General features: G+C 39.2%; 1 protein-coding gene and 1 long non-coding RNA gene across 9 annotated transcripts in view; one reads left to right on the forward strand and one right to left on the reverse strand.

Annotated features, from left to right (window-relative positions):
* st3gal3b (ST3 beta-galactoside alpha-2,3-sialyltransferase 3b) overlaps nucleotides 1-21,919 on the forward strand; it is a 55,975-nt gene that overhangs the window by 7,467 nt on the left and 26,589 nt on the right. For 3 of the 8 annotated variants that reach the window (XM_083525164.1, XM_083525165.1, XM_083525166.1), the window contains exons 2-8: nucleotides 1,637-1,784; nucleotides 7,428-7,490; nucleotides 7,704-7,769; nucleotides 7,862-7,909; nucleotides 12,324-12,366; nucleotides 15,093-15,185; nucleotides 21,478-21,572. In XM_083525164.1, the coding sequence (XP_083381290.1) occupies nucleotides 1,649-1,784; nucleotides 7,428-7,490; nucleotides 7,704-7,769; nucleotides 7,862-7,909; nucleotides 12,324-12,366; nucleotides 15,093-15,185; nucleotides 21,478-21,572 (544 nt within the window). In that variant the 5' untranslated portion in view covers nucleotides 1,637-1,648. Of the gene's footprint in view, nucleotides 1-1,636; nucleotides 1,785-7,427; nucleotides 7,491-7,703; nucleotides 7,770-7,861; nucleotides 7,910-12,323; nucleotides 12,367-15,092; nucleotides 15,186-21,477; nucleotides 21,573-21,919 lie in introns of those variants that run through there. The other 5 variants (XM_083525170.1, XM_083525171.1, XM_083525167.1 and 2 more) reach the window with 4 other exon arrangements.
* LOC310717350 lies at nucleotides 4,834-9,164 on the reverse strand. Its single transcript, XR_014530793.1, has 3 exons — nucleotides 8,892-9,164; nucleotides 7,802-7,954; nucleotides 4,834-5,142 (listed from the first exon to the last, which is right to left on the reverse strand). It is a non-coding gene; the product is annotated as an uncharacterized lncRNA (long non-coding RNA).

Here is a 21,919-nt window from a genome sequence, read left to right on the forward strand (position 1 = left end):
GTACAACTCCAACTGTTCGAACTCATGCACATTCTTCTCTTTCTTTCTTTCTGTCGTTCTTTTTTAAGCTTATGGAGTGGTATTGAATTTTCAGACCCGACCTCGGCGTGTGTCGTGGTGATCATCTTCAGCCAGAGAGTGGCAGCTCGGGGAAACATTCAGACGCTTTCCTCGTTTGTGATCGGATTTTTTCTGAGCGTCCAGTTTGTTCAGCTTTGTTTACAGATTCTGCACTTTGCACAGTCAGTAACGCTCTGGGCTTCTTCTCGGGTCAGCTGGAGCTTGTACACTCCGCTTCATCAGCTTTCCTTATCTGTTACACACGAAGTCTCGTATTCTTTAGGGAAAAACCTGTAAGAAACGTCTGAGAAACATGTGAGAAACGTCTGAGAGACGTGAGAAACGTCTGAGAAACCTGAACAGATTCCCAGCACTTTATTTATCTCACTTTTACAAAATCGCATAATGTTGATAAAGTAGTGTGAGACCTCCTCTGAGAAACCCAAAACAAAAACTACACACACAACGATTGTAAAAAAAAAAAAGTTCTCTTCTTTATTCCCACATTTATCTTCACGTCCATCTTTAGTTTATCTCCATCTTAGTTTCGATCTCCATCTTTATCTCCTTTTTATTCAACATTTATCTCTATTTACATTTTCATCTATATTTCCATCTCAATATTCATCTCCACATCCATTTCAGTTTCTATATCTAGAACTCCATTTCCACCTCTATCTTTATCTCTCTCTTCTTCATTTCCATTTCTATCTGCTTTTTTCATTTGCATTTCTATCTATCTCCATCTTTACCTCCTCCTCCATTCCCATATTTATTTCCATCTCTATCTTCATCTCCATCTCTATCTTCATCTCCATTTCCATCTCTATCTTCATCTCCATCTCTATCTTCATCTCCAATTCCATCTCTATCTTAATCTCCATTTCCATCTCTATCTTCATCTCCATTTCCATCTCTATCTTCATCTCCATTTCCATCTCTATCTTCATCTCCATTTCCATCTCTATCTTCATCTCCATCTCTATCTTCATCTCCATTTCCATTTTGTCATCTCAGAGATTCCATACATTTTGTTCTCCTCGACATTTACAGTCCAGCTCTAAAACTCACGCCATCCACGATAATAATGTGTAGAAATAACAAGACAGAAAAGGACAAAAAATAATGGTGATTTTATTTTGTTTATCAGTGAATTTTTCATGCCGTTTTCTGTGACTTTTGTTTTTAAAATTAAATAAATAAATAAAAGTATAATTATTTCTTACAATTATTTTATAAAATATGTAAATTAATGATTAATTATACCTGATAGTATAATAGATCTAAAAAATAAAAAAATATATAAAATAGAATAAATCTGTTGTATTTGTAACCAGGGAAAACATTTTATTTTATTTATTAATTGATTGATTTATTTATGGCAGAATTTTATGTTCAATGTGGTTTTATTAATATTTTTTTTATTATAAAATTGATTTAGTTTTTTATTAATTTATGATAAATAAAAAGGGAATTATTTTATCATTACAGCTTTATCTGTGTGTGTGTGTGTGTGTGTGTGTGTGTGTGTGTGTGTGTGTGTGTGTGTGTCTCTGCGTGTCTGTGTGTCCTGCAGGTGAAGCAGCAGATGGTACCATGTGAAAGCCTGAGGATCATGAAGGTCACACACAAGCTGCTGTTTGCTCTGTGCCCCATGCTGGTCCTGGTCTTCATCTACTACTCCTCCGGGAAACTTCACCTCCACTTATGGGGACACAAATCACGTGAGTCACGACTACCCACGGCCAAGGCGCTCTGTGCCACTGTTGGTGTTTCGCTCAATCATTAAACTGGTGTGTGTGTGTGTGTGTGTGTGTGTGAGCCTGTTCTTCACTCACGGCTCGCTTACTGGGTTCTTTCACTCCCAGAACAGTTTTCCAGTCTCCCTTTAGTTTTTTGTTCGTGTAAACGTTCTTGAATCAGTGTCTGGTGTGAGGGTCGGTGAAGATCTCGCGCTCGTCTGAAGGTCTCGCGCTCGTCACGAGAGTTTTTTCTCCTTTATGATGCTCTTATACATCACATGGAACGCCTCAGGAACATCCCAGAATCTCGACTGGGAATTTCTTTTGTCTGAGTTGGTTTCTGTTTAGGGAAAGATTCCTGAGAAACACTGAAGCAGGAGTCAAATGATGCGGGAAAAAGTTATAAAAAAAATTACAGACAAAACGTTTTTACATAAAAACTTAATTAGATTTTTTACTTCAAAACCTAAAAAACCTCTAATGCTTTTTACATTTTTGTTTGTTTTTATTTATTGGTTTGTTTGTTTATTGCTAAAATTATTTATGTATTTATTCATCAGTTTATTAATTTTTTTTTACCTGAATGATTTATATATTTATTTATTTATCTAGATATTTATCTGTGTCTTTGTTTATTTATTGCAGAAATAATATACATTTATTTATTTTTGCTTGGGTTTTTAAAAAAAAATGTATCTAGTAAAAAAAAAAAAAAAAAATTTTCCAGATTCGATAAAATTAATTTAATGTCTGGCTTTGCTTTTATCTCTTTAAAAAGAAATATATGTATTTATTTATAATTACAGTATAACAAAATAAAAAGCTGTAATATATTTAAACCCAATTAAATAATTGTTTGCATTTATAAAATTAACAATAAAAATGGTTCTTAATTATTAGATTTATTTTCTGTTCAGTGAGAAGGAATATAATAAATATGTAGAAATATCAAAATATATATTATATATAATTATTTGTATCTAAACATATGTAATAGTAAAATATGACATTAATCATAAAATACATTTTTTAATTGTTCAAATAATTAATATGATTTATTTTATTTATTTCGAGCTGTGACGTGTTCATGAGTTTCAGAGAGTCGGTTTATGATTTATGAAAACTCTTTCTGAACTTCTCGTATTTGTCCAGCAGAGGGAGCGAGAGAACAGGGATGGGGATCGGGATTGGAACAGGACCGAGGAGTTTGGAATGTTACACAAACTGAAGTCTGAAAATAAACTCGAGTTATATTGAAACCTGAAAATAGACAGCTAACAAGCTCCTAGCTCCAAGATGAGATCAGGGTGAGAACAAGATGAAATAAATGTGAGATGAAAGTGAGAGCAAGGTAAGAAAAAGGTGAGAGCCATGTGACCCAAGGTGGGAGCAAGGTCAGGGCAAAATGAGATTAAGATAAGATTACAGTGACCCATGGTGAGATCAGGATAAGATTACAGTGACCCATGGTGAGATTAAGGTGAGATTACAGTGACCCATGGTGAGATCAAGGTGAGATTACAGTGACCCACAGTGAGATTAAAATGAGATTATAGTGACCCACGGTGAGATCAAGGTGAGATTACAGTGACCCACGGTGAGATTAAAATGAGATTATAGTGACCCACGGTGAGATCAAGGTGAGATTACAGTGACCCACGGTGAGATTACAGTGACCCAGTATGCAATGAAAGGTGAGAGCAAAGTGACCCAAGGTGACACTATAATAACTCAGAGTGGAATTAAGGTAAAATCAAGGTGAGATCAGAATGAGACCAAGGTGAGATTACAGTGACCCAGTGTGAGAATAAAGAAGGAGCAAAGTGAGATTCGGATAAGATCAGGGTGAGAGCAACATGACCCAAGAAGAGAGTAAGGTGAGAGCAGCGTGAGATGGTGATTACAAGGTGAGATAAAGGTGAGATCAGAATGACCCGAGGTGAGATGAAGGTGAAACGGTTACGGTTGCAGCTATACGATGTTTTTCATCCACATGGTCTCACGGATAAGAGAAACCAGAAACATTTTTTTTCCCCCCATTCCCTCCGTGACTCCGTGTGTTTGGCTGGCGCTGGTTGATGATGTCATCATCTTTCCTCCATCCGTCTGTCAGAGTGAGCGATCAGCGGTTGATGGAAGCTCACCACAAATCCTCTCTTTATTCACAATTCAGCACCACAGCGTACCATATAAGGTCAAATTCTCAAAAGGCCAAAAGTGTGTGTGTGTGTGTGTGTGTGTGTGTGTGTGTGTGTGTGTGAGAGTGTGTGAGTGAGTGAGTGAGTGTCCACTTCACATGGCTGGATGATGTACAAGTTTCAGGCTGTGTTTTATAGTGAATAATTCCATCCTGATGATCTTCGCTCTGTAAGATTAAAGTCCTGGCTGACAAAAAGAAAAATTTCATATACTCAAGATTTTTTCTGCTTTTTCGGTCGTGTTTCACGTCGAGACGTTCGCTTGTCAAGTTTTGTGCTGATGCAGATCACAAAAGCTCGTCTGAAATCTTTTCCATATATACGAGCGAAAACCTTGTCCTCATGAAGCGAGGGTTCGAAGGTTTAACTGTTTCTGTAACAAGATTCTCTCTTTTTTTTTTTCTTTTTTTTTTTTTATTAATTTGTGGAACCGTGAGATTGCAGCTGGGTCATGTGACCCGATTCATCACAATAATCTAATTTAATTCATTTTGTTTTATTTTAAATGTGTGTGTGTATATATATATATATATATATATAATTAGTATTTAATTGGTGGGATTTAGCTTTCATTTATTTTTCGTTTCATTTAATTGCCTTTTAATGAGTTTTATTCGAATGTTTTTTTTTTATATATTTGTTTAATTGTATCTGTTCTATTTTATTAAATGTAGCTGGTTTCACTCATTATCTCAACTCTCTTATATACCTCTTATACTTTTTTTTGTTTGTTGTTTTTTATTTGTAGTTAAAATAAATATATATATATATATATATATATATATATATATATATATATATATATATATATATATATATATATATATATATATTATAAAATAATTGGGCCTATACTCCATCATATTTAAAAAAAAAAAAGAGAAAGTGAATTTAATGAAGTAATAAAGTTCAGTAACAGTTTCCACCTAAGAAGTTGATTATTTCCCATAACATCTCCCTGAGTGTTTTATTCCACATACCCTTAACCAAAAAAACAACAACGAAAAATACGGCTTATTTTTTAACTTTTTTAAATGTATTTTTTATCTGTTTATAGTTGCATTCGGCTACAAACTCTCAAACCTTCACCCTTCTCTTCCCTTCTCAGTCCAAATCTCTGACACTGGAGGCTCCATCCATACCTGTTAATTAAATAAACATCTTACAGATCATCGTTTAATCACTTCTTAAAAATAAAATACTAATAAAATTTGCAAACTAAAGCTGTCATCGTGAACGAACGATTACCATGGCAACTGTAAAGTTTCATTACTATAACTGTAAACCTGCACTCCAGTTCCAGAGATACACTACATGACCAAAAGTACCGAACTTTTTCAACCAGATGTGGTTCTTCCCCAAACTGTTACCACGAAGATGAAGGCAAACCCTTGTACAGGACACGGTAGCATAAAAATGTCCTTTCACCTGAACAAGGAGACCCAAGACCAGTTCCAGCATGATGATGCCCCTGTGCACAAATCCAGCTCCATGAAGATCTGCTTTACATGGGTTGAAAGTGTGTGGAAGATCTCCTGATATAGAGCTCCAACCCTATTGAAGATCTTTCTAATGAATGTGAATGCTGACTGCACCCCAGGAACATCCTCACCTTCTCACCTACATCAGTACCTGACTTTACTAAAACCCTTGTGTCTGAATGAATCTCCAGAAATCTCCACAAAATCTAGAGGAACATCTTCCCAGAAGAGTGGAGCTCAATATAACAGTAAATGTGGAATCTTATGTTCAGGTGTCCACAAACTTTAGAAATTGAAGGCGTATTTATTGGATCTCGTGTAAACAGGAGATGTTTTGTTTTTTCTAAACAGCGTTCCTTTTTGGTCTAAACGAATCTAATTTTAGAAACGTGTAAATAACTCGGGAAGGTGAATAAGTGTGAAAGGATGAAGATCTCCGGCGAGGTCTCAGGATGCAGCACGCGGACCGATAGCTGTAGCTTTAACCCATTAACACTCATCAGCGGGGTCGAGTCCGTGTGTGTGTGTGTGTGTGTTTTCCTGAGCGTCTTCATCATCCTGAACTTCTGTGCGAGAGAAAAAAATGAGGTTTGGGGGAAAGGAGAAGCAGCAGCAGTGCAGTGGGATTAATTATAAACAGCGCTATTCAACAGCTGTTCTCGGTTTATTTTGGAAAATTACGCAGACCTGGGAAGGGAAGGGTTTTCTTTGAACCTGACTCCTGTTATGCAAAGCCTTTTGCTCGAATTGTAAAGATGAATCAAAGCGCACGGCTTTGAAAGGCTAGGAGGGAAGGAAGCAGTGCAACCTTTTTTTATTTATTTTGACGAATAACAAAAGAGACAACGTGTTTTTGACGTGATCTTCGGAGCCGAGGTCGTGCTTTTGTAAGGTTACGGCGTGTCGACTCGTCTCGCTCAGACATGTCACTCACTGTGTACACTACACGGGCAAATATTTGTGGACCACTAAGCATAGGATCAGTATGTTCTTCTTTTGAAGCATCTCATCCCACATTTAGTCTCCATTTACTGATATAATAACCTCCATTCTTCAAGATGTTTCACTAGATGTTGTGGAGATTAATTGATCTTCAATAGGGTTGGAGCTTTACAGTAGGAGATCTTCCACACACTTCCAAACCATGCAAAGCAGATCTTCATGGAGCCGGCTTTGTGCACAGGGACGTTGTCATGCTGGAACAGGTTTGGATCTATTAGTTGATGAAGTAAAAAGAAAATCTCACGCTCCAGCATCCAAAGACGTCCGATACCACTGTGTCCCCAAATTCATGGTAACAGTTCGGAGAAGATCCACAGATTAGAGGTCGACCAGTCGGCACCCATAATTGATCACCGGAACTGTCGGCTATCTGCCAAATTTCTTGCCAATGGTTTATCCAGTTTCCGGTCTCCCATCATTACGAGAGTGACCTCTAGAGGTGAATCACTGACACCACGTGTTGTTTGTTTTTACACGTGGGACTGCACGCTGCACGGAGAGTGCTATATTATATTTATTATTTAGAATGTCTTAATTATATTTATTTATATATTTTTTATTTAGCACAATTTACAAAATACAGATTCAGTACTGTTTTTAATGTCTTTTTTTGTTTACTATTTTACATGGAGTGTGTTTTTTAATTTTTATTATAATTTTTTTAATCTATTTTAAAGATTATCGGTTGATTATTCGTTATTGGAAGTACGGTCCTACCTCGGTATCGGTAAAATCCACTAGCGGTCGACCTCGTGTGGAAAGCCATTTGGTCCTACGACGGTTTGGTTCTCATGGCCTTTCTGAGGTTTAAGGCGTCTATGCAAATTATTATTTTATTTTAATGCGTTGTTTCATGATGTGTTGATGAGAAAAGCTTGATGCTCGGTGAGCTCTGTGCTTTTGAGGTCCCTTTGCTGAATTTTTGACCCTTTTTTGTTTCACAGATGTTCATGTGGAGACTTCAGTTTCCGTAAAGGTCACCAAAGATAAACCTAAAGTGACTACAGGTAGAAAGTCTTCGATGATGGTGGTGGTGGTGGTGGTGGTGGTGGTGGTGGTGTGATGTGGGATGTTTCGTGTTTTTTTTTTTTGTTTTTTTTTTCCTCGTTGGAGGAGGTGGTAATAAAGGTGGAGGTGATGATGGTGGTGGATTGATCTAACACGTCCTAACAAATCCTGATTCCATTCTGTTTTTTCGAATCTGATTAACACTAATGCAGGGCCAAACGAAGCACATCGCTACGGAGCCTCTAATGATATCATCAGAGCTTCTTTACACATGATTGGTATGATTCAGGGTGATCATGTTCAATATTACCCATAATGCTCGGCTCCAGGAGGCTGGCAGCCAGGTCTAACTGATGGTTTTGTCTTTCAGAGCCCAAAATGGTGGACGTCGTCTCCGCGGGACAGATAGTAAACTCAGGTACAGGCTAATCCGCCTCAACCTGGGCCTCGAACTGGGCATGTGCTGAAATTAAACAAACAGAAACAAATCGTATGTAATCAGACAGCACAATTATTGCGTGATTATATATTGAATTTTGCAGGTCTTGTTTGTCACCTAGGCAACACAAACCTCAGAAATACGTTTGGACGTGATATCGTTATTCACGATAATACGTAATTAGTGCCGATTAGATTTAAACAAGTGTCCGGAAATCTCATTAAATCTCATTTAAATGTAGCTAACGCTCTGATTAGATTACAACTGTAGGCTCGTTGCCATGGTTACGTTTCAGGTGGGCTCGTGCACTGTAAATCGAAACCTAGAAATCGGACGATTCATCGTAAATTTTTGTTTTTGTTCGGACTGTTTTGCGGTAAAAGTGCAGAAGGCTACGTTTAGACGTGGTCACCATGCGTTCGGAAAAATCATTTTAAATACTGTTGAAACTATGAGCCAATCGGAATCCTCGATGCCTCACGATTGCTGATAGTTTGTTTTGTAACATATATATACATATGTTTTTTATTATGGGATGGCTTTCAGAAAGTCACGTGGGAGGCTGGGGTTTGAACATCGACTTTGTTTGGGGTCACCGCCGTTAACGTCATTAAAATTTTCAGTTGAATTGATTTACATTGATCAAAATCACGGCATCGTACAAATTAATAAACAAAAACAAAGGTTTGGTTGTCGCGGCGCCGTCGTCTCGATTTGCGAACGAAGCTAACACGACATCGTCATGCCGATTTTGGCTAGTTAGTGAAAATTAGTGGTGCGATGATTCACAAAACTCTCGGTTCGGATCACATTGCGGAGTCACGGATCGTAACATTTTCAGATCAACAATCAAAGGAGAAAAATGCGAACTGAAAATACGAAGGCAAAAAAAAAAGAAAAAAAAGCGTGAATTGAAAACTAGCGCAAGAGGTCGTTAATGCTCATTGTCATTGGTACTTACATACGGAGTGCGTCGTGAGTGCTTTGTGTGGTATTATGGGATGTCTTGTGGTAGGTTGCGTGAATTTCGGACGATCCTCCGCGCATGCCCAGTCCGAGCTCGGGATGTTGCGTTTCCTGTTTCTGCAGATGATAAAGTTCTTAGATAAACACTACTGTTTATTTGTGTTCTATTAATACACTTCATTTACATGACATTTCAGCCTCTTCAGCCCGACCGACACACACACACACACACACACACACACACACACACACACACACACACTCTCTCTCTCTCTCTCTCTCAATTCCACTGACCAAACCCCAAGCTGTTTTCCTGGATGTTTCTGCTTTACTGATTCCAGAAATCCTCAGGGTCACGGCGTTCTTCTCGCCCCACGCCGCTCTCCTCGAGAACTTCCCGAACCACTTAGAAGCTGGAAAAAAAACTGCCAGTAACAAGCGATAATGTTACAGACGCTCAGAAAGCCGAAGCCACCGAATGTATAAACGTAGGATAAACTCGCATTAACTCTGACTGACCGCCGAGTCTTTAACAGACCACTCTAGCTAGCTAGCAAGAAAACGGGTTAACGTGCTAATTTTCATGCTAACTCATCATAGCAGGTCTCAAAGCGATCCACTCATCGTAACGCTCCATGGACATTGATCATAATTCACCTGAGGAAACTGTTTGTTGTGGATTATGCTATTGCTAGCTGGTGATTAGCATGTTCACGTGTGTGTGGGTGTACGGAAAAAGGAATTTACGTAACCAGGAAAACTAGCGTTTTAATCTCTGACGAGTTCTGGCACGATTTATTTTCGAGATTCGCTTTGCGTAGGAGTTCAGTTACCAAAAATATTTATCATCATTTAATCATTATGTTCAGCTTTTGGTCAAACAGGAAGTGGTATAGGTAAATTAGATACACTGTATGGACAAAAGTTTGTGGACACCTGACCATACGATTGATAGGTGAAGTGAGGAGGCATGGGGTGCAGTTCACATCACTTCTAAAGGGTTGAGGTTCAGCACTCTATAGCAGGAGATCTTCCACACAATTCCAACCATGGAAAACAGATCTTCATAAGCTCCATGCTTTGTGCACAAGGTATAACGTTGATCCAGACCTATCAGTTAAGTAGGATGATGCCCCCTGGTGGTGACATTTTCCGAGGCGTCTTTTTACGCCGGGGAACACGCAACACCTAATATAAGTTGTCTGAAGCTGTAGCCGCATTAACACCGACTTGCAAAACGTTGTGATGTCATGTAAACGTGTCGACGTTAAATGCACGTGTCACTTCCACTTAGCAAACAAATTTATTGTGATGTGAAGGTGATTTTTCTCGGGTGGTTACGGAAAAAAATCTTTTAATAATAATTGTTGCATTGGCCTTGAAGCCTTGCCTCTTTTTTCCTCCCAGTGAAATTGTAGCCCAAATGCTGATTGTAAAAATTTTCATGAAATTATGATAAATATTTTCTTCACCTGTAGATTCAAAGAAAAAGTTTGGATTCTAGATGTTCCTACTTATTATCCTTTTTTTTTTTTTTTTTTTTTTACACAAAACATTATGTTTATCTCTTTGCTGTGATCTGATAATCTGATAACCTGCTGCTCAGTTTCTCAGCTCTGACTCCTTCATTTCTCCTCTGCAGAGATCTCATTGTGGAAACTAATTAACGCTGCATCGTTTCTGGTCCTTGTACACTTTACGTTTATTTGTCTGTGAACTGAACTTCCAGGATCAGCCCCTAATCCTTCAGTGGCTTCACTCCGAGAAGTTCATATGGATCACTGTGTGCTTATCAAAAGCAACTAGAGTTTGACAGGAAATGAAGACTCCAATGTTCTGCCCCAACCTGATCTGCCTGCATTGTATTTTACTAGATTGTCTGATCTTTGAATACGTTGGTCCATATTATACCCAGAGAGGAGATTCAGAACATAGCACCAGTGAAATTCCCTTTTACTTCCAGGTTAAGATTGGATGTTAGATTTCATGTTGGATTGGATTTTGGCTTGGATGCTGGATTGAATGTTAGATTGGATGGTAGACTGGAAGTTGTATTGGATGCTGGTTTGGATGTTTGATTGGATACTGGATTAAATGCTAGGTTGGATATAAAATTGGATCTCAGATTGGTTGTTGTATTGGTTGTCAGGTTAAATGCTGGATCAGATATTAGATTGGATGTAGGAATTGATTGTTAGATTGGATGTTGGATCAGGTGTTAGATTGGACTTTGGATGCTCAAATGGATGTTGGATTGAATGCTAGGTTGGATCTCAGATTGGATGCTGTATAGGTTGTCAGATTAAATGTTGGATCAGGTGTTAGATTGGATGTTGGATGTTAGATAAGATGTTTGATGGTGGATTGGATGTAGGATTTAAATGTTAGATTGGATGTTGGATTAAGTGTTAGATTGGATTTTGGATGCTGGATATAATGTTAGGTTTGGAGATATAGGTCAGTGGTGAGATTTGGTATAGTGGGATGATTACAGTCTAAATGATAAATAAATAGATCAGTGGTTTTGAATCTGATCTAAATTAAGGCATGGTACTCGGACCCTGATCTGATTCAAGGCGGGGTACTCGGACCCTGATTTGATTAAAAGCGGGGTACTCGGACCCTGACCTGATTTAAAGCAGGGTACTGCGACCCGGGTTCGATTCCCGGTCAGGGAACCATCCCCAGCCACTCTTAGTGCCGGTCCCAAGCCCGGATAAATTGGGGAGGGTTGCGTTAGGAAGGGCATCCAGCGTAAAACATGTGCCAAATCAAACGTGCGGAGGATCCGCTGTGGCGACCCCTAACGGGAGAAGCCGAAAAGAAACTTGGATCCTGATCTGATCAAAGGCGGGGTACTCGGACCCTGATCTGATTAAAAGTGGGGTACTTGGACCCTAATCTAATTGAAGGCAGGGTACTCGGACCCTGATCTGATTAAAGCGGGGTACTCGGACCCTGATCTGATTAAAGTGGGGTACTCGGACCCTGATCGATGAAGGGCTGATCCTCATCTCTCTCTCTGCTTTGTTTTCTCTCTATCTGATTCTGAAAGCTGGTGTCAATGCGGCGGTTTTAAATTCAGCTTTGTAAAGAGCGAGTCGGGTTTATATGCTTCTTTTTGATGCTCATCTCCTCGTGTTGTTGCTCCTCCGATCTTCACGCGAGCGCTGAATTGTTACTGTTGAATTGGCTACGTGCTGGAACGCTAATCTCCTGCTTTATTTTTTGAGTAAAAAAAAAAAAAAACGCCTGCTTTTTTCGTGCTTTTTCTTTCTTTAATCTTGCTGCACATTTCCTTCCCTCTGAACATGGAGCTGCAGCGTTCTGAGCTCATCTAAGCAGAGGTTTTCTCCTCACTGGAGAGGTGTTTGAGCGTCAGCCTGCGATTAACTCGTCCTCATTAGTGTGTTTTCTCTCTCTGCAGCGTTCGATAATCAGGGCTTTCTTCTGACGCTGGACGGGAAGCTGTAAGTCCAATTTTATTTCATATCGACTCATTTCTAACTGCCTTATTTGTTTGTTTGTTTGTTTGTGTGTATAAAAAGAGTTGTAGCATTAGCTCAAATATCTAAACAATTGTGTATGTAATCATAACTAGCTTGCTAGCTTGGTGCTTAGCCAGAATCAGTACTTTAAGGTAATACATAAAAAAAGAATAAATGTATTTAACGGAACTAAACAAATGCTAATGCTAGCTACCGTGATTAACGCTAAATTGTGTGCAGTATGAAACACTGCTGTAACCAATCAGCCTGTGCTTTCAATCCAAAATGATTCAGGAACCAATCAGATCACAGGTTTAAATATCAAATGCTACAATAACCAATCAGATTTTACCCCTTGCCCCAAATATCTACCCCAGCCAATTAGATTTCACCCCCTACCCCCAAATATCCACCCTAACCAATCAGATCACTTCCTGCCCCAGATCGCTTCCCTAAACATTCAGACCCCAGTTCCTGTTTCCAGTGTAACATCAAAGATTTATTTCTTGTCTTTGGAAAAAGTCATAATTTCTTGAATCTCCTGGTGCTTATGTTTTTTCCCTTTTGATCTGCTCTGAAGTTCTGAGCTTTCAGGTCACATCCTATAAGTTCCACATACATACATTCCACATCGGTTCCTTTGGACACTTCTGTTTTCTTCTACTAGACCTTTTATTGTGCGGGAACTGGATCATCAACTCTTCTGAACTTTTCGCCACCTGTCCTTCCTTGATCCTCTGTTTGCATGTTTTCATTCATCACTGACCTTGGTGATGTTGCTCTGCTCAGCACTGCTCATGATTGAAAGATGGTTGAAGCTCTCCCCAGGCCTCCTGATCTTCCTTGATCCCATCTTCGCAGTCTGATGTCTTCTGAGGTCTTCTTCTTTTACCCGACATACCACTCTGCGTGGTCCTGCGTAACGTTTCCCTCTGTCTCGGATTAATTCGTTGGGATTTTTCAGCTTCACGATGGCCTGCTTTACATACACGAGTCTTGGATTTGAGAGACTCCAGATGCAAAATGCTACACATGGAAATGACTCGAGGTCTTTTATTTTGTCCCGTGTGCTTGAATGCAACATTAGCAATAATACACCAAGCAGCCAAGTGTCCAGCTGTTATTGCTCGATTGAAAACAGGACAGGATTCCGCGAACACCGTGAGGAACAGGGGTGATGGTGGAATTCAGGAGGTCGAGGAACATCTGGTTGATTAGATCTTCTGCTTGAGATAACTGTATTTCAATTATTTGGAGAAAAACTTGTAGAGCTCCAAACCTTTTGAACACGTCTAGGATGAATTTGAACGCTGACTCCACCACAGGTCTTCTCACCTTCTCACCTACATCAGTTTCTGAGTTTACTAACACACTGGTGGCTGAATGAATCCTTATAACATCTAGTGGAACATCTTCCCAGAAGAGTGGAGCTCATTATAACAGTGAATGGAGAATAACTGTGGAATGGGATGTTCAAAAAAGCACATAGGAATCTTATGGTTAGATGTCCCTTAAACTTTTGTCCATATAATGTAGCTTTTGTTTGTTACAGATTGTACGTTTGTTTGGCGTCTGTTTGGTGTCATTACACCTCGCTTTGATCTGCTTTAACAGGGTCTCATGGTGGTCCAGCTAGTGCGTGTCCATCCTCGCCCACTTCTATCTCAACGCTCCTGACCACCCCCCACACACACACACGCACACACACACACACACACACACACACACACACACACACCCCATAGTGCTGCTCAGCCTCATCGCCTCCCTGCACTCTGTTTATTTAAACTGCTCACGTTGTGTATTGCAGGTTTATTAATGACTTACAAGAATTTCGATTTCGTTCTTGCGTCTCACACTCGCAGCTTTTTCACTTTTTTTTTTCTCCAGACCTGACCTGTCTTTAAACACTCAGGAGTGTGTGTGTGTGTGTGTGTGTGTGTGTGTGTGTGTGTGTGTGTGTGTGTGTTCCCATAATTTTGCCACCACTAGTGATTCAAAAACTAAAAATCCTGAGGAGGCAATAAAACACAGTAAAAAATACATATAAAATAAGAATATATTCTTTTTTTTTTATTGTTTATATGGAACTTATCTCTAAAGCAGCATCTCAGTAAAATATATTTTTTAATTAATATACGTAAATATTAATAATCACTAACAATCTTGAACTTTTTTATATATATAATTTTTACCTTTTTCTATTATTTTTTTATAGCCTTTTTTTTGTACATTTTTATATTTTATAGAGGATTGTTGTATTTGTTTTTATTTATTAAAAAATTTTTTGGTTTATTTTGTTTTAACTGTAAGGACACGTGTATTTATATTTCCGATTTTTTTATTTTATTTAAATGTTATTATAATGATAAGATGAATATTAAATGTATTTATTTAACTGTAGTTTAATTTGCATTATTATAATTTTTTTTTTAACAACCACAATTTTTCTTGTTTTAAATATTGCTACTTGATTAAATTTTTTTTTATTAATTTACATGCATTATATGATTTATATGCAGTTTTATTTTTATACATAGATTTAAAATCTGTGTATTTACCTTTTATTTTTTTACTTTTTTTGGAATTTATATATATATATATTTGTATTTATAGTTTATAGTAATAATATTTTAGTGTAACTGTTGTTATTTTTATCTTGTTGCATTTTTTGAACTCGTATATAAACGCGCCCCTGTTGTGCGCAGCCCGGTGGAGTTGGTGCACCAGTATGGAAACCTCAGCACCGGAGCCTGCAAGCCCGGCTTTGCCGCCGCCAAGATGGCCGCCATCTTCCCAAAGTAAGAACATATAAACAAAATACAGTTTTGGTAAGTTAAGTGGTAACTGTAACATTTAGCACGCAATCCGAAGCAAACCTGTTAGAATTAACGTGAAACACACGTAGCGTCAACATCTTCACCCTGAACATCACAACCAGATGTGGAGAACCTACATCATCTATATGTCTTTTAATCAGAAGAAGGGATTCCATATGACCCGGGATTGTTTACCCGAAAACCGCACGAGCGGCTAATCGCATGCTAGTGCGCTACGTTAAATGCGTGACGCTTGTCAGGATGCTGTCTTTTTTACGAAGCACGTTTTCTCCTGATTTTTTTTAGACGCAAAATATTGACAACATAAGAGGGGTTAGTTTAGATTACGTATGTGCAGGTAACGTCATTTTCCCATGAAAAGCAACGATTCTGAGGGTTTGATAAAGAAATTTAATGCTAGGTCATGTGATGTAGCTAAGATTTGCCAGGCCACGCCCCCTACACTGAACACTTATATGACATATATAATAAATGACAGAACATTAGAGCACGAGGTGTGTATTGTCTACGTCGTGACGCCAGGACACACCCCTTTTTTCTTTCTTTTTTTTTTCCGTTGCCGTATTTATGTCACGTGACCCATTCAGCTCAAGATGAATAAGACGTTACTGTACCGCGGTGTTCAGATCGAAACCGGAGTCTGATTCACGCTCGTGACCTTCATGTTGAGCCATCGCATCTTTTTCTTTGGATTTCTCAGCCCACAGTAACTTCTCTTGTCAGAGATCCGTGTTGAAAGCCGTCCGTCAGTCGGCTACTGCGGAGGCGGGAATGACTCACCGTTCTCCACTTTATCGGCGCTCAGGATCACTCCATGATCCGCGATGATCTCACCCTTCTCCGTTTTGTTCAACATCTTCAGATCGATCTTTGAGCATCAGACCTCAAGTCAACAGCCGATTGTTAGGCTCAAGAGCTCCAGTTTTCTCTCATCGCAGAGGAATTGTTTGGAGATTAGCTCTGTAAGGGTCATGTGACATCACTTCTAAGTCGGTGAAAGATCTTCGTGACTGTAACGCAGCAGCAGATTAGGCAGCGCTTTTTATTTATTCAGTTCTGCTTCAAACAAAAAAAAAGTGCTTCAATGCAGCTGGAGTTTTGAACGAAAAGTGGGCGGAGTCATTTATCTTTTATTTCTCATGGAACAGCATGACAACGCACCTGCTCACAAAGATCTGCTTTCCATTGTTTGGAAGGGTCTGGAAGATCTTCTGCTATAGAGCTCCAAACCTATTGAATTTGATGAACGTGAACGCTGACTGCACCCCAGGCCTCCTCACCGTCTCACCTCCTTTACCCTTGAAGCTGAATCAATCTCCACAAATCTCCACAAAATTTGGTGAAACATCTTCCCAAAAGAGCAGAGGGAATTATAAGAAGCAAATTGGGACTACATGTGGAATGGGATGAAATCTGTCCCTGGAGTATCAGGATCACAGTACACAGTGCCAATGTTCATGGTGCTTTCAGTGTTTCTGTAGTTAACACACAAGGAACCTGAAGCTTCTGTAAGGATGTTCTCCTTCAGAGTGATGTTCCCACTTCACACTCTTCTTTACTCTTCACACTGTTCTTTACTCTTCACACTGATCTATACTCTTCACACTCCTCTTCACCCTTTATTCACTCTTCAAACTCTTCTTCACTCTTCACACTCTTCTTTACTCTTCACACTCCTCTTCACTCTTTATTCACTCTTCAAACTCTTCTTCACTCTTCTTTACTCTTCACACTCCTCTTCACTCTTCACTCCTCATTCACTCTTCACACTCTTCTTTACTCTTCACACTGTTCTTTACTCTTTACACTCTTCTTTACTCTTCACACTGTTCTTTACTCTTCACACTCTTCTTTACTCTTCACACTCTTCTTTACTCTTCACACTCCTCTTCACTCTTCACACTCTTTATTCACTCTTCAAACTCTTCAGACTCTTCTTTACTCTTCACACTGTTCTTTACTCTTCACACTCTTCTTCACTCTTTAAACTCTTCTTCACTCTTCACACTCTTCTTCACTCTTCCAGACTGATAAAACTATGTTTTTATGAACAGAATTAATATTTAATGCAGTTCTAAATGGTTAATAAGGTGTTAAGGTGAGAATCGGTACACAAACATCTGTTCACAACATCTGTCTGTCTTTTAGTCTGTCTCATTCAGTCTTTTTCAGTCTGTCTCTCATTCAGTCTGTCTTTCTGTCTGTCTCTCAGTCTGTCTCTCATTCAGTCTGTTTTTCTGTCTGTCTCTCAGTCTGTCTTTCATTCAGTCTGTTTTTCTGTCTGTCTCTCAGTCTGTTTTTCATTCAGTCTGTTGCTCAGAGTCTGTCGGTCTGTCTGTCATTTTTTCTGTCTTTTAGTCTGTTTCTCATTCAGTCTGTCGTTCATTCAGTTTTTTTAGTCTGTCTCTCTTTCATTCTGTCTCTCAGTCTGTCTGTCTCTCATTGAGTTTGTCTCTCGGTCTCTATCTCTCTGTTTTGTTTTGTTTATCCATGTCCCTCAGTCTATCTATTGTTATTTGATGGTAGATGGTAGGTGACTCGGGCCCAGCATTAGTTAAGTTAAATCCTTGGCCTGCTCCTGGAATCCAATTTATTTTCAACACCTCCCCTTCTCCACTTTCCCAAACTGTTTGCATTGGAGTCTTAAATCAAATGTCTGGGGTGAACTCAAGCAGGCGGTTAGAAAAATACAGCCCTGAGTGAGAGATAGGCGTGAGGAAATGAGCACAATGTGCCCAGGCCTCCTGTTCACGAACCCTTTACGACCAGCAGCCTTCTGTGTGTGTGTGTGTGTGTGTGTGTGTGTGTGTGTGTGTGTGTGTGTGTGTGTGTCACAGAACCCAGCGTTCTCGGACCCTCGTTATTTATAATGTGGGTTTGCCCGAGTCCCAAAAGCCACCGATAATTAATCACAGTTTGTTTTGGCAAGGTCTCACAGCGTCTGTTTCTGTCAGGTGATACGAGGCCAGAGCCCGGTATGACCGCTCGCTTCTCTCTCTTTCCTCTTCCTCCTCTTTCTTCTCTTCCTCCTCCTCCTTCTCCATGCCTGCATACTTTCTGGCTTTTATACAATTAGTATAATCTTTTTTTTTTTTATCAAACTTTTGTCGATCAAGTGGATGACAAATGACATGTTTTACTTATTAAAATAACTTTATATCGACATTTAATACGTAACCTCATATAAAATTTATAGCCACAAATATTGGGACTCCAATATCTCCAGGTAGGTGCTTCTGCTGCGAAAAGTCGGAGGCACACAACTGCATCAGGCGTCTTTGGATGCGGTGGAATGAAATTTTTCCTTCACTTGAACTGTGAGACTCAAACCTGTTACATGAAGATCTGCTTTACATGGGTTGGAGTGGAAGCTCTCCCGCTATAGAGCTCCAACCCTATTAAACATCTGTAGGATTTCCTCACCTTCTCACCTACATCAGTAACTGACTTTATTAACACCGTTGTAGCTGCATGAATCTCCACGATGTAACTTTTAATAATAAATATATAATAAAGTATAATAAATATATCATTTGAAATACAAGTCAAATATAATAAAAACTAAAATATATCATAAAAGAAAAAGTTTAATAAAATACATGAATGTACAGTTGTATATAATATAAACTTATCCCAAGATTATATTAGATTTATTCCAACAATAATATAAAATAAATGTGTACATTAGTTCAGTCAATTACGTTAATCAGCCCCTTGAATTCTGACCAATCAGAATTCAGCATCGCTGTGGCGTAAATATGGTTATATTTGGCTGGAAACATGTTGGTAATTAAATCGTTATTGCCGGAATGTCTGTGTGGGTTTTCTTATGTTTTTTTGTTTGAAATGATAAAAGGCTGTGGAGCGTTTAAACTGAACGAAGTGGACGTGAAGAACTCGAGCCAGGAGGGTCAGAAAAACAGACATCCATTGTGTGACCAGGTTTTACAGAAGCTGCTTGTAGAGCAGGCGCATGGAACATGTCTTCAGGGAGAACAAACCCACACAAGCCTGTTTAGCAGTTTCATGTGGATAAATCCGACGTTTTTTTAACATCCCAGAGAGGAACGTTTATCATTTATTAGGAACCTGTCAAGAACATTTCTCAGGAAACGGAGAAAAGAGCTGCAGAGTCGTATCTCTCGTATCTCCTCTGGAGTTACACTCGTTCTCCAGTTCCACGCTGCTCTTTTTTCCACTTTTAAAGTTTTCTATGAAGTCTGTCTTAACCACAGTTTATTTTTATTTACACACTGTATGGCAAAAGTATTGGGACACCTAAGTATTCCAGCCGTATGTGGCTCTTTACCAAAACTGCTTAAACTTGGAAAGACATAATTTCTATCAGACGTCTTTGGATGCTGGAGCATGAAATGTTTCCTTTCTTGTGAACTAGAAGACTCAAGACCTTTTCCAGCATGACCATGTCCCTGTGCACAAAGCTAGCTCCATGAAGAGTTGGAAGTGTGTGGAAGATCTCCTGTTATAGAGCTCCAAACCTATTGAGCTTGAATTGAATGTGAACGCTGACTGCACCTCAGGCCTCCTCACCTTCTGACCTACATCGGGACCTGACTTTACTACCACCCATTGTAGTTAAAACAAGAAATCTCTACAAATCTCCACAAAATCTAGTGGAACATCTTTCCAGAAGAGCAGAGGGAATTATAAGAAGCAAATTGGGAAGGAATGTGGAATGCAATGCTCAAAAACTACATAAATACTGTGACCGGGTGTCCGCAAACTTTTGGCAATAAAGTGTAGATTTTATAAGTCAATGCAGGATCATTTTTGTTACTAGAAGAATTAATACTATTGAAGGGCAGGTTTTATATTATTTGTTGTCAGATGTTGTGTTTGGTATTAGCTAGCTTGTGTTTAGCCACGCCCCTTATCATCTGAGCAATACAAAGAATCAAGTGTGACACTGGGAACAAATTTCAGACTCTTGGACAATATGCTACAACCCTTTTATTTCTGATTTCTCACCGCTTGTTGTGAGATGAAAATCCCAAATCGAAACCCAGAGCAACAAAACGGACAGGAATTAAAAAATAAATAAATGAACAAGTTTGTCCGAATGAAAGAAAAGCAGGAAATGTATAACAGAAATCCGATTCGGAATCTGGACCAAATCCAAGGATCACACGGCACCGTGCCCTGGGCGTGACGGACTCACAGCACTTCCTTACAAGTTCCCCAATTTGTGGTCATTGTGAAAGTCCTGGACACACTGATGTGCCGGAGATAACGGATCGGAGAGCGAACACGGGTCAGAGGTGGACGCATCCATCCTGCACTGAGTTTCCAGGAGCTCTGAGAGATCTGTGTGTGTGTGTGTGTGTGTGTGTGTGTGTGTGTGTGTCTGATTGATATGTACCTCTTCAACCTCGCTGTCTGAAACTCTGACCAGAAGGTCACAGCAGAGACGGGCCAGGAACATTAACCTCTCACAGAAGAATGTTCTGTTACAGACTCATCAGGCTCTGAGCGTCCGGCCTGAGGAACACAAAATTGTTACAGATTATGTTCTCAGATCTCTGGAAGAAACCTGAAGGCCGAGATTTGAGCAAAACTTCTAATAAATCAACAATGAGTAACTGGATTACACTTCAGTGTGAACGTTTGCATTTTAGCAGGTTTATTTGTGTGTGGGTGTCTGGGTTTGCATTGATGTTAAAGATCTCTGGAATTTCTTAGGTCACTTTTTTGTGAGTGAAGGTTTGTGAAAAGGTGGACACTGGTGACTTCTAGCACTTTTTTTGGTGGTCGTCATGCAGGAATATATATATTCAGCAGGTGCTGAACCGAACTGCCTGCAGTCCAGACCTTTCAGTCTTTATAAACATTCGGTGCATCATGAAATGAAAAATACAACAAGGGAAACCCAGAACTGTTGAGCAGCTAGAATCCTGTTTTAGACACAACAAAGTGGACAGCATTCCTCTCCCAAAACTTCAGCAATCGGCCTCCATAGCTCCCAGATGTATACAGACAGAAGACGTGATGCTAAACATGGACCTGTAGCAACTTTGTGACCTTTTTTTTTTTTTTTTTTAATTATTATCAGTTTCTTTCAGTTCAAACATTGAATCTGTTTTTTTGTGTGTGTGTTTTATTGTGGATAAAACAGTGGGTTTATTAATTTTTTTTTTCTTTTAACCATTTTTGGAATCGGGGTTGTACATTGTGCAACTGATGTTTCAGTATGGACCAAGTCGCTGTTTTAAAACCTTGTTTTCTTCCTTTACAGGTTTGTAAAACCTGCACCAATGTTTCTCGACCGGAACTTTAAACGCCTAGCGAAAGTCAACAACTATTTACCTCCATTCGGATTGAAGACACAAGGTACGCAGCTTTTCTTTTTAGTGTTATATGTTGTATGTATTCTGACTCGAATTTAAAAATTGAAAAGCAACAAAGGTATAACGAGGGCTAACAAGGAATCGGAACGATCGCTCCCATTTAGCGAGCGCAATCCTGAGCGCGATTCTATATTTAGCAATTTTTTTTTTTTTTAGTTCATTTTGTGGAAGCAGCAGCTTTAAGAGCTCCATATGTGAGACGATTCGGCGCAGACGGTCATCTTTCCATCGTCAAAGCTCAAGAATGTTCCTCCTTAAAACAAGAATAGCGCTATTGTGTCCCGATCTCTTTTTCTAAACCGCGGGTTGAGGTAATGATGTATAAACCCA

This window comes from Silurus aristotelis, assembly GCF_946808225.1.
Source record: "Silurus aristotelis genome assembly, chromosome: 22".
NCBI lineage: Eukaryota > Metazoa > Chordata > Actinopteri > Siluriformes > Siluridae > Silurus > Silurus aristotelis.